The sequence below is a fragment of the Gadus morhua genome, chromosome 12 (genome assembly GCF_902167405.1).
Source record: "Gadus morhua chromosome 12, gadMor3.0, whole genome shotgun sequence".
Lineage (NCBI taxonomy): Eukaryota > Metazoa > Chordata > Actinopteri > Gadiformes > Gadidae > Gadus > Gadus morhua.
The window spans coordinates 28,904,777-28,917,846 of record NC_044059.1 but is presented as its reverse complement, the minus strand read 5'-3'; the positions used below and the strand labels follow the sequence as shown (position 1 = coordinate 28,917,846).

At 43.1% G+C, this 13,070-nt stretch overlaps 2 protein-coding genes across 2 annotated transcripts in view; both read left to right on the top strand.

Annotated features, from left to right (window-relative positions):
* The window catches only part of gpc1a (glypican 1a), a 29,542-nt gene extending 23,968 nt beyond the window's left edge, over nt 1-5,574 (top strand). The window contains exons 5-10 of the mRNA XM_030372837.1: nt 6-171; nt 600-730; nt 1,064-1,189; nt 1,644-1,777; nt 2,662-2,837; nt 3,394-5,574. Coding sequence (XP_030228697.1) covers nt 6-171; nt 600-730; nt 1,064-1,189; nt 1,644-1,777; nt 2,662-2,837; nt 3,394-3,569 — 909 coding nt within the window. The 3' untranslated portion in view covers nt 3,570-5,574. The remainder of the gene's footprint in view (nt 1-5; nt 172-599; nt 731-1,063; nt 1,190-1,643; nt 1,778-2,661; nt 2,838-3,393) is intronic.
* A 752-nt stretch (nt 5,575-6,326) lies between these two features.
* Nucleotides 6,327-13,070, top strand: part of LOC115555802 (ephrin type-B receptor 1) — a 49,421-nt gene continuing 42,677 nt past the window's right edge. Inside the window, exon 1 of the mRNA XM_030372836.1 lies at nt 6,327-6,588. Within this exon, the coding sequence (XP_030228696.1) occupies nt 6,516-6,588 (73 nt within the window). The 5' untranslated portion in view covers nt 6,327-6,515. The remainder of the gene's footprint in view (nt 6,589-13,070) is intronic.

Sequence of the window (13,070 nt, the reverse complement as noted above, 5' to 3'; positions counted from 1 at the left end):
CCCAGGTGACCCTGAGCCCTGAGTGCGAGAGGGCCCTGATGAAGCTGGTCTACTGCCCTCACTGCCGCGGTCTGGCCTCCGTCAAGCCCTGCCCCAACTACTGCTCCAACGTCATGAAGGGCTGCCTGGCCAATCAGGCCGACCTGGACGCGGAGTGGCAGAACCTCATTGGTGAGGCTGACCAACCAATGAAGCGTGTGAACCATTGCTGAAGAGAGAATGTGTGAATGAATTTGAATATATTTCTGGGTTGTGCAGCAGTAACATGAGATGGTACCCATCTATCAATAATCCAGAATCAGAATCAGAATCAGAAATACTTTATTGATCCCCGGGGGGAAATTGTTGTTCCAGGTGCTCCAAACAATAGAAATAACAATAGAAATCCCATCCCCAATATCCCCAATGTCCTACAAAACTCTAATGATGTGCATCTGAAATTACTGTAAGGCATCTACAAGACTAATTAGGGAATAGTAATGGGTATATCTTATATAATGAATATATTGCGAGGAGTTAGTGATTGCTAAAGTAGCCACTAAACCCAGGTATGGGTGGTGAAGGCCAGGAGGTCATCGTTTGTCCCCTATGCCGTATAGACACTTTGCTCCAGGTGGCTTCCAGCTTCAGCACTGAGCCCAGTGTGGACGTGGTCCTTTCCTCCATCCCTGCACGCATCTTCGAGGCAGTGGGCTACCTTCAGGACAGCATGGACACTTTCACTGCCAAGGTACAACATTAGGTGGATCTTAACCATCTGTGATCTTCTCACATTTTTTTGTTGAATCAATGTATTAGCTATTATGCTAGAGAATATAATTATATATTTTTATAATGTGCAAATATGTCATTCAGTTTTGTCAGACACGATTAAAAATACAAAAACTCATCATCGACTGAGTCGGAGGTCACAAGCGCAGCCACGGAGCTCTTTGGCTTAAACATGACTCAAGGATGACACCTCGTGGCCATTTGGTTACATTACAAGTAAAGAATCCAAACGTTTTTTACAGTTAAACAAATGACTAAAACCTGGTGTGTTTGTATGTACTTCTCACTGTAGGTGTACCAGATGTGTGGAACCCTGGATGAGTCCGGGACCGGGAGCCCCCCCTCTCAGGAGCAGCAGAGGAAGAAAGGGGCTTCTCTCACAGCCTCTCCGACGGCCGGCCTCAGGCTGGAGATGCAGGTGAGCAAACGGAGCCTACACATGTATACATGTAGGTTATATATATATATATATATATATATATATATAGGAGGAAATATAGGTTTTATATATAGGAGGAAATATAGGATATATATAGGAGGAAATATAGGTTATATATATAGGAGGAAACATAGGTTTTAAACATATAGGAGGAAATCTAGGATATATACATATAGGAGGAAATATAGGATATATAAGTATAGGATATATACATATAGGAGGACATTTACGGGCTATACATATAGGACGGCTTATGGGATGTACACAAGTAGGAAGATATATAGTATAAATATGTGTAGAAAGAAATAGGTTATATATATATATATATATATGGGATATACACATAGGAGGCACATATGATCTGCACACATAGGGACATATAGTTCAGACACAACAGCGAGGCATTGACCTGGAAGGCCTCCCCCTGTCCCAGGTGTCGGACCTGTCCAGTAAGCTGAGGGAGATGCAGCAGTACTGGGTACAGCTGCCGGCCGCGCTCTGCAGCAAGCTGGCCTCTTCCAGCAGCTCCAGCCAGGACAAGTGCTGGAACGGCATGGCCAAGGCCAGGTGGGTGGCCCGCCTCCCTCTGAACTGGATACAGCAAATAATACCATACTCAAGAGCAGTTCAGTCTGACGATCACGTATGCATACATACCTTAGTGAGGGCACATACTGTTATATACGGTTAGACATAGGCTGCACGTAATGATGTGTTATTTCCAGTAGTGCAAAATGTATTGCCGAAAAAGTAAGTTGGGTGTCGAATTCACAATGTCAATTTCAGTAATTGCTCTTAGGTTTAATGCACCACTTCACCAGCAGGTGGCAGAGAATCACACATTAACGGCTGCTCGTGTGTGTGTGTGTGTGTGTGTGTGTGTGTGTGTGTGTGTGTGTGTGTGTGTGTGTGTGTGTGTGTGTGTGTGTGTGTGTGTGTGTGTGTGTGTGTGTGTGTGTGTGTGTGTGTGTGTGTGTGTGTGTGTGCGTGCGTGCAGTGGGTTATGGGAGCATTAATAAACGTTGTTGAAGAACCAACACAGAGCTATAGTTGCGTCTGGGAGTAATGAGTCCAGCCGTGGTTCACTTGCAAATGGCGACTGCTCGGATTGTGCGTGGGCACCGCCTATATACCTCTGGGACAGCTGGTTATTATTGTTGCTGCGGGAACAATGAGACAATAGTTTACCATATAATGGTGACATGCCTAATGATGAGGAATTAAGGTGTGTGTGTGTGTGTGTGTGTGTGTGTGTGTGTGTGTGTGTGTGTGTGTGTGTGTGTGTGTGTGTGTGTGTGTGTGTGTGTGTGTGTGTGTGTGTGTGTGTGTGTGTGTGTGTGCGTGCGTGCGTGTGTGCGTCTGTGTTCAAAGATGCAATGGATATTTGCATGGAACCCATTTTGCATTCATAGTTTGCTTTCATTCCCCTCCCCCCTCCCCCCTCATTTCAGGTACCTTCCAGAAGTGATGGGTGACGGACTGGCCAATCAGATCAACAACCCAGAGGTAGACCTTGACATCACCAAGCCAGACATGACTATCCGACAGCAGATCATGCAGCTCAAAATGATGAGCAACAGGCTGAAGAACGCACTGGATGGCAACGATGTGGACTTCCAGGATGCGAGTATGTCTCTGTTTTATCTATATATATATATGATGTATATTAGATATATATTTGATATTTGATATATTTATGATAATATATCTATAATTCTATTGATACATTTGATGTATATTCATACAAGATTCACATCCACACTCCATCTGTGATATTGGTGAAATGATATTATTCAAGTTCTGCAAATGAGACATTGGGAACAGCACTTTATACCAAACAAATGCTCCGTATTTATATGCCAAAATGATCTCCCCAACACGATAAATGAAGTCAGCTGCTCGGCATGCAGGGCCAAATGGGCCTTCACCGGCTGTCAAAAGATTGTCTATTAGAGCAGGATGCCCATAACTGAGGGTGTAAATCAACGTTAAATCAGTTTCTATTACACGCAGCACAGATGTTACTCTATCGTATGATAATTAATGAATCACATTTTCACTCGATTGTATGCTAATGTAGCCTATGTCTGCATCTATGCTCAAAACGGAAGCAAAAAATAAAAAATATGACACATTTTCATGACATTTTCTATACTTGTCTTTATTTGTCCGTGATGATTCAGGTGATGACATCAGCGGCTCCGGCAGTGGGATGTGCCAGACGGGCCACTGTGCCAGGAGCCGACCGGGCGGCTACCCGCCTGATAACAACCGGGTGCGAGCCGGCACTGAACCCCAGAGCCGCCTCTACAGAATCCTAATCCTCTTCCCATTGGCTGTGCTGCTGCTCCTGCGATGATGGACCGATGTTGCCTCCTTTAAGACTGAGTTCCAGGACTACGGTGGAACCATGGGAAGGACCTTTTGGAAATGGACCAAGAATTATGCAGACCTTTGCCCCTTCCAGAAAAAAAGGGATGAACTAATTTCTGTTCTTATCGTAGAACATGACAAAACCCCTTTTCTTTGTCATTGTATGTGTCTGTGTTTGGTGAGATTCAGTAACATTGAGCTGGTCTTTTGCTTCTGCTGTCTCTTAACATTGTTTAAAAAAGGATTGAGATGAAAGAGAAGAACAGTAGGAATAAAACTAAGGTTTGTAAAGTGATCACAGACTATAGTAATGATGTGAAGAGTAACATGTGTGATGGTTGGATTTACCTTGCCTGATGTAATGATGATAACATTGAACACTGATAGTGATGCTCGGTCATTCTAACAAAAGAGCTCTGGATTTAACATAACTGTGTTCTCTTTGGTTACATGGCCGGGAAGCTGTAATTCCGAAAAAAGAAAAGAAACCTTCCCCTACTTATCCAAGGTTTCACTTTTGAGGATCTTTTGAGATTTGATAAAGAGACCCTTTCTGATCAATACAACCAAGGGCACAACAGCACCAATGTGAACTGAATGTTGCAGACTTGGTTCTTCCTGCAAAAATGATGTTTCCATGGAGCCGATGCATGAGCCTGCCCTGGATTGTGTGATAAACATGACCATCAACTATGTGCTACCATCGGAAAATTTGAACCGCTACAGCTGCCTTTTATTCTGGCTATCTGTTTGAGAGTTTGATTTCACCTTATTCATTCTGTGTACAGTACATACAATGTTGTTTTTTAATGTTGGCATTGTAAGCTCTGAGCTTTTGTGTAGATGAGTAAAACGTTTCTCGTATTGGCGTACCCTGAGTGGGATTTCTTTGAGAAATCACACTTTTCTGTACACAGGTGACTTCTGGCTAATGGTATTTGGACAGATGTCCCACATGAGAATGTATCTGAGATATTGCTGTCAAATTGCCCTGACTTTGGCCTTTTTTTGACACAACTGAATGGTGACAACATTATTCAAAGCTCTTATTACTGCAAATTTGCAATTTGATCAAATCAAACTGCAACTCTGCAAACGAAAACTGCACAGGTTTCAGATTTGACGCCTAAAAGCAGGGATTTTTCCGTTAAATTAGGAACCTGTTTCATTGGATGAGGACCAGCAATTTCAAACCAAAACCGAAAACATTTGAAATATTACACTTTTATACATTTCTCTCTTTGAACTATACTATGCTGGAAAATACATGCGCACAGCCATGCTTGAGACAATGCACAACATTTCAAGGAGCATGGAAAATCTGTCACATTCACATTTTATAAGAAGGAATTCAGGGTTTTACATAAACAATTAACCTTACTTTGCACTTCCAGGTAGACGTTAAGCTCTTTATATCCACACTCAAATATCCAGCCCCAAATATAAATGCTTTAAAAGGGGCCACACGCGGTTTCATCGATAAAGTTGGTGTTTAAACATTTAGGCATAATCAATAACACAGTTCATGTATTAAAAGCTCTTCTTTAGCGTTTCGATTTCAGCACATGTGCATGCAGGGCCTGTTATGTTCTTACTCCATTTGTTCATTGTTCTTTTATATCAAGTCTAATTAAGGTTTAAATCGTTAAGGAGGTTCCAGTAGGACAATAGCGCTGTTTATAAGAAAGACCTGACCTCGATTCTACATTGACTGTCTATCCCCACCTGTCCTACCACCACAGTGTTGCCTGGCAAACGTGAGGCCTTCAACACCACGATATACCTGTGAGGTCCACCGGACCACAGTGGGCTAGCTCTAGGGTGATCATGCACACACGCACATGCACGCACACAGACACACGCACATACACACTCACTGCTGATGGAAATGTAGATACATTCACTCTCATATCTGTTTGTTTCTTGCCTGTCATGTCTTTAAAGATGTTGATAATAATAAAAATTGCTATTTGTGTCCAGTGGAATAACTACATGTGATTATCATCGACATTGGTTTCTCAAGGGATTTCAAGCATGACTTGATTGATATAGCATTCATTGGGATTATGTGTTTATTCAATGGCTAACTGTAACATAAAATCACTAACCTCTTCACAGATACAATTATTTAAATCAAAGGGAAGGGTTGTGTTTTTGATATCGTCAGGAGTCATTTTTGTAAATTGAGACCAAAACCAAACACACAAATCCGTATAACAGAGTATGCGGAGTAACACTGATAGAACCGAACGATCTACCCATCTACTCAGCTGAAAACACACAGACTGCCCAGCGGAACTCATCAATGTATTGTATGAAATATTTGAATAAAAGGTACGGATAAAAATAGATCTCTATCTTGAATAAAAATGTGCTTATTGTATCACGTGTAGTAGTTAAACCAGCATCTGGATAGATTGGTTTGCACTTAGACAGTGAGGGATTCTATAATGTCTACCGCTAGATGTCACTGTTAACCCACATTCAGCATGCGGGAGAGCCCTGACCATTCGGCATTCTGTTTGGGTCAGGTGGAAAGGGATGGCTGATTGGTTTCGGATCTGCCGTACTGTCTCCTGATTGGACTAAAGGTGTGAAAGAAGGGAATATGTGGAAATGCATCTCTATTCAAGTCTCTCTCTCTCTCCCTCTCTCCCTCTCTCCCCCTCTCCCTCTCTCTCTCTCTCTCTCTCTCTCTCTCTCTCTCTCTCTCTCTCTCTCTCTCTCTCCGTCTCCTATCCCACGGCACAGTCCTCCACCGCATGCTTCAGTTCAGTCCCTTCTGAGTCGCCGGTGCGGTAGTTGCTTTCTTGAGACGCGGATTGAGATGTGACTTCAAACGGTGGAATACGACGTCGTTCCAACCTAGCTTCGAGTTTTTTTTTCCCCCACCAATTTTCTTACGAGGATACTTGAAGTGGAGAAGCGGGAGATGGCTGTCGCCTCGCCCGCCACCTGGGCTGCGGTGGCACTGTGCTTGATCTCTACAGCGTATGCGGTGGAAGGTAGGCGAGGGGGTGGCTCAGGAGGTAGACTGTGTTGACTTGTAAACAGAAGGTTGATAGTTCGATCGCCGGCTCCTCCTACCTGAGTGTCGAGGTATCCCCGGGCAAGACACCTCACCTTGACTGCTCCCGAAGAGCGGGCTGTCTCCTTGTATGGGGCTGTCTCCTTGTATGGAGTAGTCACCGCCGTCGGTGTGTGGTTGTATGTATGCATCATTGGTTGAATGTTGGATACAATTGTAAAGAGCTTTGAGGGGCTACTGGTGAGAAAAGCGCTCTAAAAATGTATTATATGGACGGATATACGTTGATCTCCAGACGGAACATTGGCTTTCATCTCAACAAGGCTTAACAATTGCTGCCTTAGCACTATACATTTAAAGTAGACTTTGTATCCTTCTCTGTATCTCCCTCTTGACTTGGTGTCTCTGTAGGCAGTGGCCCCCGCCCAAACAGGCCAATTTTTTTGTGGGAAATTTGAACCTGAATTATCGTCAACATTTTGGAAAAACGCTGATCGCAATATAAACCATCAATCGTCTTTCTTGTTAAATAGGCAAATCATCAAGCCTATAAAAGTAAAATTGCATTAGTGCTCAGATATGTTTCCCACGTTTCATGGAGAAGAAACATCCAAAACGTTAAATTCAACTGCATGGTGTCACTCCGAAAGCCACATTACTTTGCAATACGATTACCTCGATGGAGATGCACGCTTACACCTCCCATGTCCCCGGAGTGCTAAAGTGGATCATAATTATAGCTCACAGGTGTTCAGTCTCTCCGTGCGCTCCCTTGCTTGCCGCTCCCTCGGGTTTGAGCGATGCATTAGCCTCCGCTGGGTTTCAATGGGGCGCGTAATGCCAAGCAGCAGCAGCACCATGCGTCACGCACACCAGACTGCCTTGAGAAGCAGCGTTATTTGATGGATTTGATTGCACGCGTGTTCGAGAGACGAGGGAGAGATTGTCACAACACCATTTTAAAACTACATCCACTACTGCAATATATGTTGACAATGCAAACATATAGAAGTAAATGGTCTGCTAGTCCAAGATTGATTGATGAATATAATTGAATCTCTACAACCATGTTGACACCCTGCCACACGTTCTAGAACATGGCTCTGGGATCAAGATGTTTATCCCGCACATCACATGGCACGTGGGACCAGGGGCGCCGAAAAGGGGGGGTAAAGGAGACGGATTCTAGGGGCCCATGATGGAGGGGGGCCCAGAGAGGCCCCTAATGATGATGAAATTATAATACAGAAGGCCCTGTAAAGATTATTTTCATGGGGCCCAAAATCCCTAGCGGCGCCCCTGCGTGGGACAAGTGTCAATGTGTATTTGTGCGCGTCTGTGTGCGTGTGCTTGTGAGGTATTACCTGTCACACCCTTTTATATAAATGCAGATTTTACATTATACAGAACACAAATGCATACACATGAGTTTGCCCAGACAGACAGACAGACAGACATACAGACACACACACACACACACACACACACACACACACACACACACACACACACACACACACACACACACACACACACACACACACACACACACACATGCCTTAAGCCATGCCATGTCAGCTGATGTTTAAAACATGTCGTTTCTATATTCATACAATGAGAGGTTTTCAATGTGACAGAGATGAGCTGGGGAAAAGGCAGGAGAAGGCCCCAACCATCTCCACTGTAGTCCTTCACCTTCAAACCCTCTGCTCCTCTCCTCTTCCTCCTCAAAGCTGCCACCCTCACTATGCAATATTCATCACTGTCTGCAACACACTCACTTTCTGTTCTTAGAGTTTGGTGTTTGGTTTGTTAGATGTGTGCTTCCCGCTAAGGGACAAAGACAGACTGAGGGTTGTGTTTATTACTGAGTTTTGATTGCTTCATTTATTTTTAGAATATCTATACATGTTGTTTTTGTTGAACGCTGCAAGGAGTCTGCTGAATGAAATGCAGAGGTTTTCATGTAGACAGAGTTCAGGGGTGACTTTTTGGCACGCATCGGTTTCTAAGGCAGAGTTTCCTCCTTTCATATGGGAAGGAAGACAGGATCACTTTGGATCAATGCAGAGGCAGGTCTATCTGGATTACAGCAAAACTTTTGATGGTTGAGCAAACAAGCTTGGAAGAATGCTCCACTCTGTGATGTTGTCTCTGGGCTTGGAACGTTCCCAAGCGAACTTTCTTGAATCAATCAAGTACGTCTTCAGCTTGCAAATGCTTGTAAGTGCAAAAATATTTTTTCCAGGCTTCGACAACTGTGTTTTTCCAGACCTTCATTACTTCCATTTATCTGCCATCGTAGCAATGTTGCATGTCTTCCATTGCTGCCATGGTCAATAAATCTTTAAATCGATTAGACTTTACTGCCAGGCTGAGCTTTACAAAAGAGTTTGCTGCATAAGATTGGTTGGTCACACCCTCTTGTATATGCCCTGACTATTGAAGGGCTTCCACCGATTTATTTGCTTTACCCAACTCATGAGCGTCTGTCTACTGTATACAGATGGCTTTGGCTTGAAATCTTCTGTCCGCAATATTGATTCACTTTTTCAAAATGCTAGGCTAGACAGTAAATTCCAGTGCCCTTTTGTTTGTGACGCATCCTCTGTCTGTGGCGATTGTGTTGAACCTCATTGTGTTGTTTTCAGATTTCAAAACAGTCATATTGCCTTAATTATGAGTAATATTATATTCAATATTATTCAATATTCAACCCAGGCCTCCTTCCAAAAAAAGAGTTAAAGGCATCAGTTCACCAAAAGGCAACATTATGTTCTATAATGTGTTATACTTTAATATCATATATTACAGTATAAAGTAGATTTTTTTTTTATACAACAATATCATATTATAATATCTTATATTTAATAGTACATGCTGGATATTGTGATATGGGTTTTTGTTCTTATTTTGCTCATGTCCTGTGTGTAGCTGCTGTATGAGCTACCGTTTCTTTTTCATAGGTGAGCCTGCTTCCGAGTGTCTTATAGCTAAGCATATGATTGAGCATAATGGTCCATTATTCATTAGCTGGTTGGAGCGGGCAGCGGGCCAGAGCCTGCAGGGTGCTGCTGTGGGCATATGGCCTCACAGATAGCCATGCAGGAGGGCTTTGTCCGCCTTCCAGGAAAACAGGCAGGGTGAGAACACACACACACACACACACACACACACACACACACACACACACACACACACACAAATACGTGAACACACATGAACGCACACACACCCGTGAATACACACACACACACACATGTGAACACAAACACACACACACACAAATACGTGAACACACATGAGCACGCACGCACACACACACACAAACACACACATACAAACACGCACACACACACACACACACACACCTGAACACAAACACACACACACACACAGAGACTCACACACACACACACACACACACACACACGTGAACATACCTGCACACACACACACACACACACACACACACACACACACACACACACACACACACACACACACACACACACACACACACACACACACACACACACACATAAACAAACAGACTCACACACACTGGCACACACAGCCACTGTGTTGTATGAATGGATCGTTTTGCAAACACATATAAACTCGTTTATGAGCATAAAGCCACACATTAAACACACACACAAACTGTCAAGTACAACTGGAAAAAGGCTTAGCTCTTAAGAATGAAATGTATGGATTTTCGTGTCAATAAATGTCTGGTCTCTCCCGTCTAGTCAGTGCTTTATTAGGTGTCAGAAAGCTTATAAAACGACCTTGGCAATCCATTGAAAAACATGAAGCAGTATTGAAATAGCTCAAACCCACTGCAATTTTGTTTGGGAGATTTTAATCCCTTCCTTGGTATTGTTTCAAATGTGATAAATGATACAAAAAAACAAATTATTAGTATGATTTAATCAGAATTCTGTATTCTATTAATTCAGCCACTTTTGCCCCTGGAATGATTTCAGTTTAATATTCTTCCAAATATAAAAGTGTCTCTCAGCTTCTCGAATGACCAGCATGCTTCCTCTTGTTTCTTCTCCATCACAAATCCTTGATGGGAGTCTTCTGATCATCTGGCCGATGAAGGGTGATACAACTCAGCTGGTCCCTTGTATGCATGGAAAGTTCTAAGGGAAGTTAACCCATTGTCAGAAGGGTTTGTCCGAGTGTTGTGACACCAAGGCTGTGTGCTGTGGTGGGGTGCCGTAACGTATATGGGGGAGAGCCAGAGGGGGCAGGATGCTGCTGTTTGGCTGCAGTCCTGAGGGTGGAATCACTGTGAGAGAGGGCACATCGCTAAGACAGACGGGTGAAACTACTGTGTGTGTGTGTGTGTGTGTGTGTGTGTGTGTGTGTGTGTGTGTGTGTGTGTGTGTGTGTGTGTGTGTGTGTGTGTGTGTGTGTGTGTGTGTGTGTGTGTGTGTGTGTGTGTGTGTGTGTGTGTGTGTGTGTTGCTATGTGGGTCGCGAAAGTCAAGTGACTGAGACAGTGTCTAGTCAGCCACATTGCTCCGCCTCAATGGACAAACATGCACACAGACACACAGACACACAGAGACACAGACACACACACACAGGCACACACACAGACACACAAACAGACACGGACACAGGCAAGTGCACACAGGCACACACACTCACAGAAACACAAACCGACAGGGCACCGATGATGATGAGTGCTCTGCCATCAAAGTGACAGAGACAGCTCGGTTCGGTTTGGGGGGATGTGTGTGATCGAGGGGAGAGTGGGCAGAAAAGTCACTGAGGAAAATACTGAAGAAAAAGAGCCAGAAGAAAGGTGTCAGACAAGTTGCATACATAATTGTCCTATTTTTACTGGCACCGATGCAACCTAGAAAAAGATTCATGCAAAGAACAAACAATCACAAACGCAACCATTTTGGTTGAAGTATTGAGCCCTGTATTCACGTGCTTAGCTTATATCATTGCTCTTTCAGGAAAAACAAACGGTATGAAATCACGAATGTTAACCTTGATTACTGACAATTGAGAACATTTGACACGCACCCAAGACAACAAACATTATGCATACTCACATAGTGGAACTGCAACGTGATCTCCAACCTAAACTACAGAATACATTGTTTGTATAGGCCGTCCAAAACGACCCATGTGAATGAATTTTCCCTCTATCAACTGTTCGAAGAAACAGCCATGCGTATAGTAAGGTTCTGTTTGCCATATTGGATGACAATTTTTATATTCTCAGCGGGAAAAGCAACAATTTAAGATAGTTGTGGCATACCATTTTTTTTTGAATATTTAAATAATAATAATATAAAATATAGCAATAATTGTGTTTTATTTTCGTTATCTTCACTCATTGAATGTATATGATGTTGAGTTAGTTAGTTAATGCAAGGTTTTCTATTATTGCCATGGTGATTCATATAGACCCTGCTGTCCCTGAAACCGCACAGCCTGTATGTGGTTTGAATCATTGTTTCTGCCTTGTGTAACGTTCGTCATCTGACCTGCCATCATCATGACATCAGTTATGTAACTGATGATGTTCTTTCAATAATAGCGTTGATTTTGGAGTGACGCAGGGATGACATTTTATCTTCTTTTGGGACATATTCATAATCTTTTATTCTGCCAAAAGATCCATTCCAAAGGTAAATTGTAATCTTCTCCTCCCAACCCGAAGCCCAGACGCTCCATCCCTGATTGGTACACCTCACTGGTTGTATCTTGGATGTACGCAACAATCCCCAAAGGCACTTTAGAATGTGGTAGGGCCATACACATGGCCTTTCCTTGAACTCTTTATTGATTACCTTTTTTTAAATGCAAAGTAACTGATAACGCCAACAGATCAAATTGTTTGTGGCACTGGGGCCACAATACGGACGTGAATGTAAGGCTTAACTCCTAGCAGGGATCACGAGAGGATGACAGACTCTGAATAATGGAACACATTGGTCCGATTTTGGCTTCCATAATTGGCTGCTGTTTTCCAGATTAGATCGAGACAAAGACATGCCAAGACACATGCAAGGCTAGCATCTGTTTCGACCACCATGTACATGACTCTGGGTTTTCAGTTTAGTACATGGGACATAACACTTTCAGTAGGCGACCCATTTAAAGCGAGCTGTATCATGACGTGTATGTGTCCATTCGATGAACATTGTCTTAGCCAGAGGTTCACCTCTGTGGTAGAGGATATTTCTTCAGAAAGATAACCTCAACCGATTCACGCTGATAGTTTTCAGTGTTTCAGTGAATCATAGCAGCTGATGGCAGTTTCATAGCATACTTGCTGTTTCAGTTCTGTGCAACTTGTTTTTGCTGCAGTGACTCCAGTAAAATCTAGGCCAAAAGATGTCTGATACTAGCTAGACTATTTGACCCACATCTCTTTAAAGGAGCTTTGAATACTTCAGCAATAAGTGAAAATTATTCAGCGTGA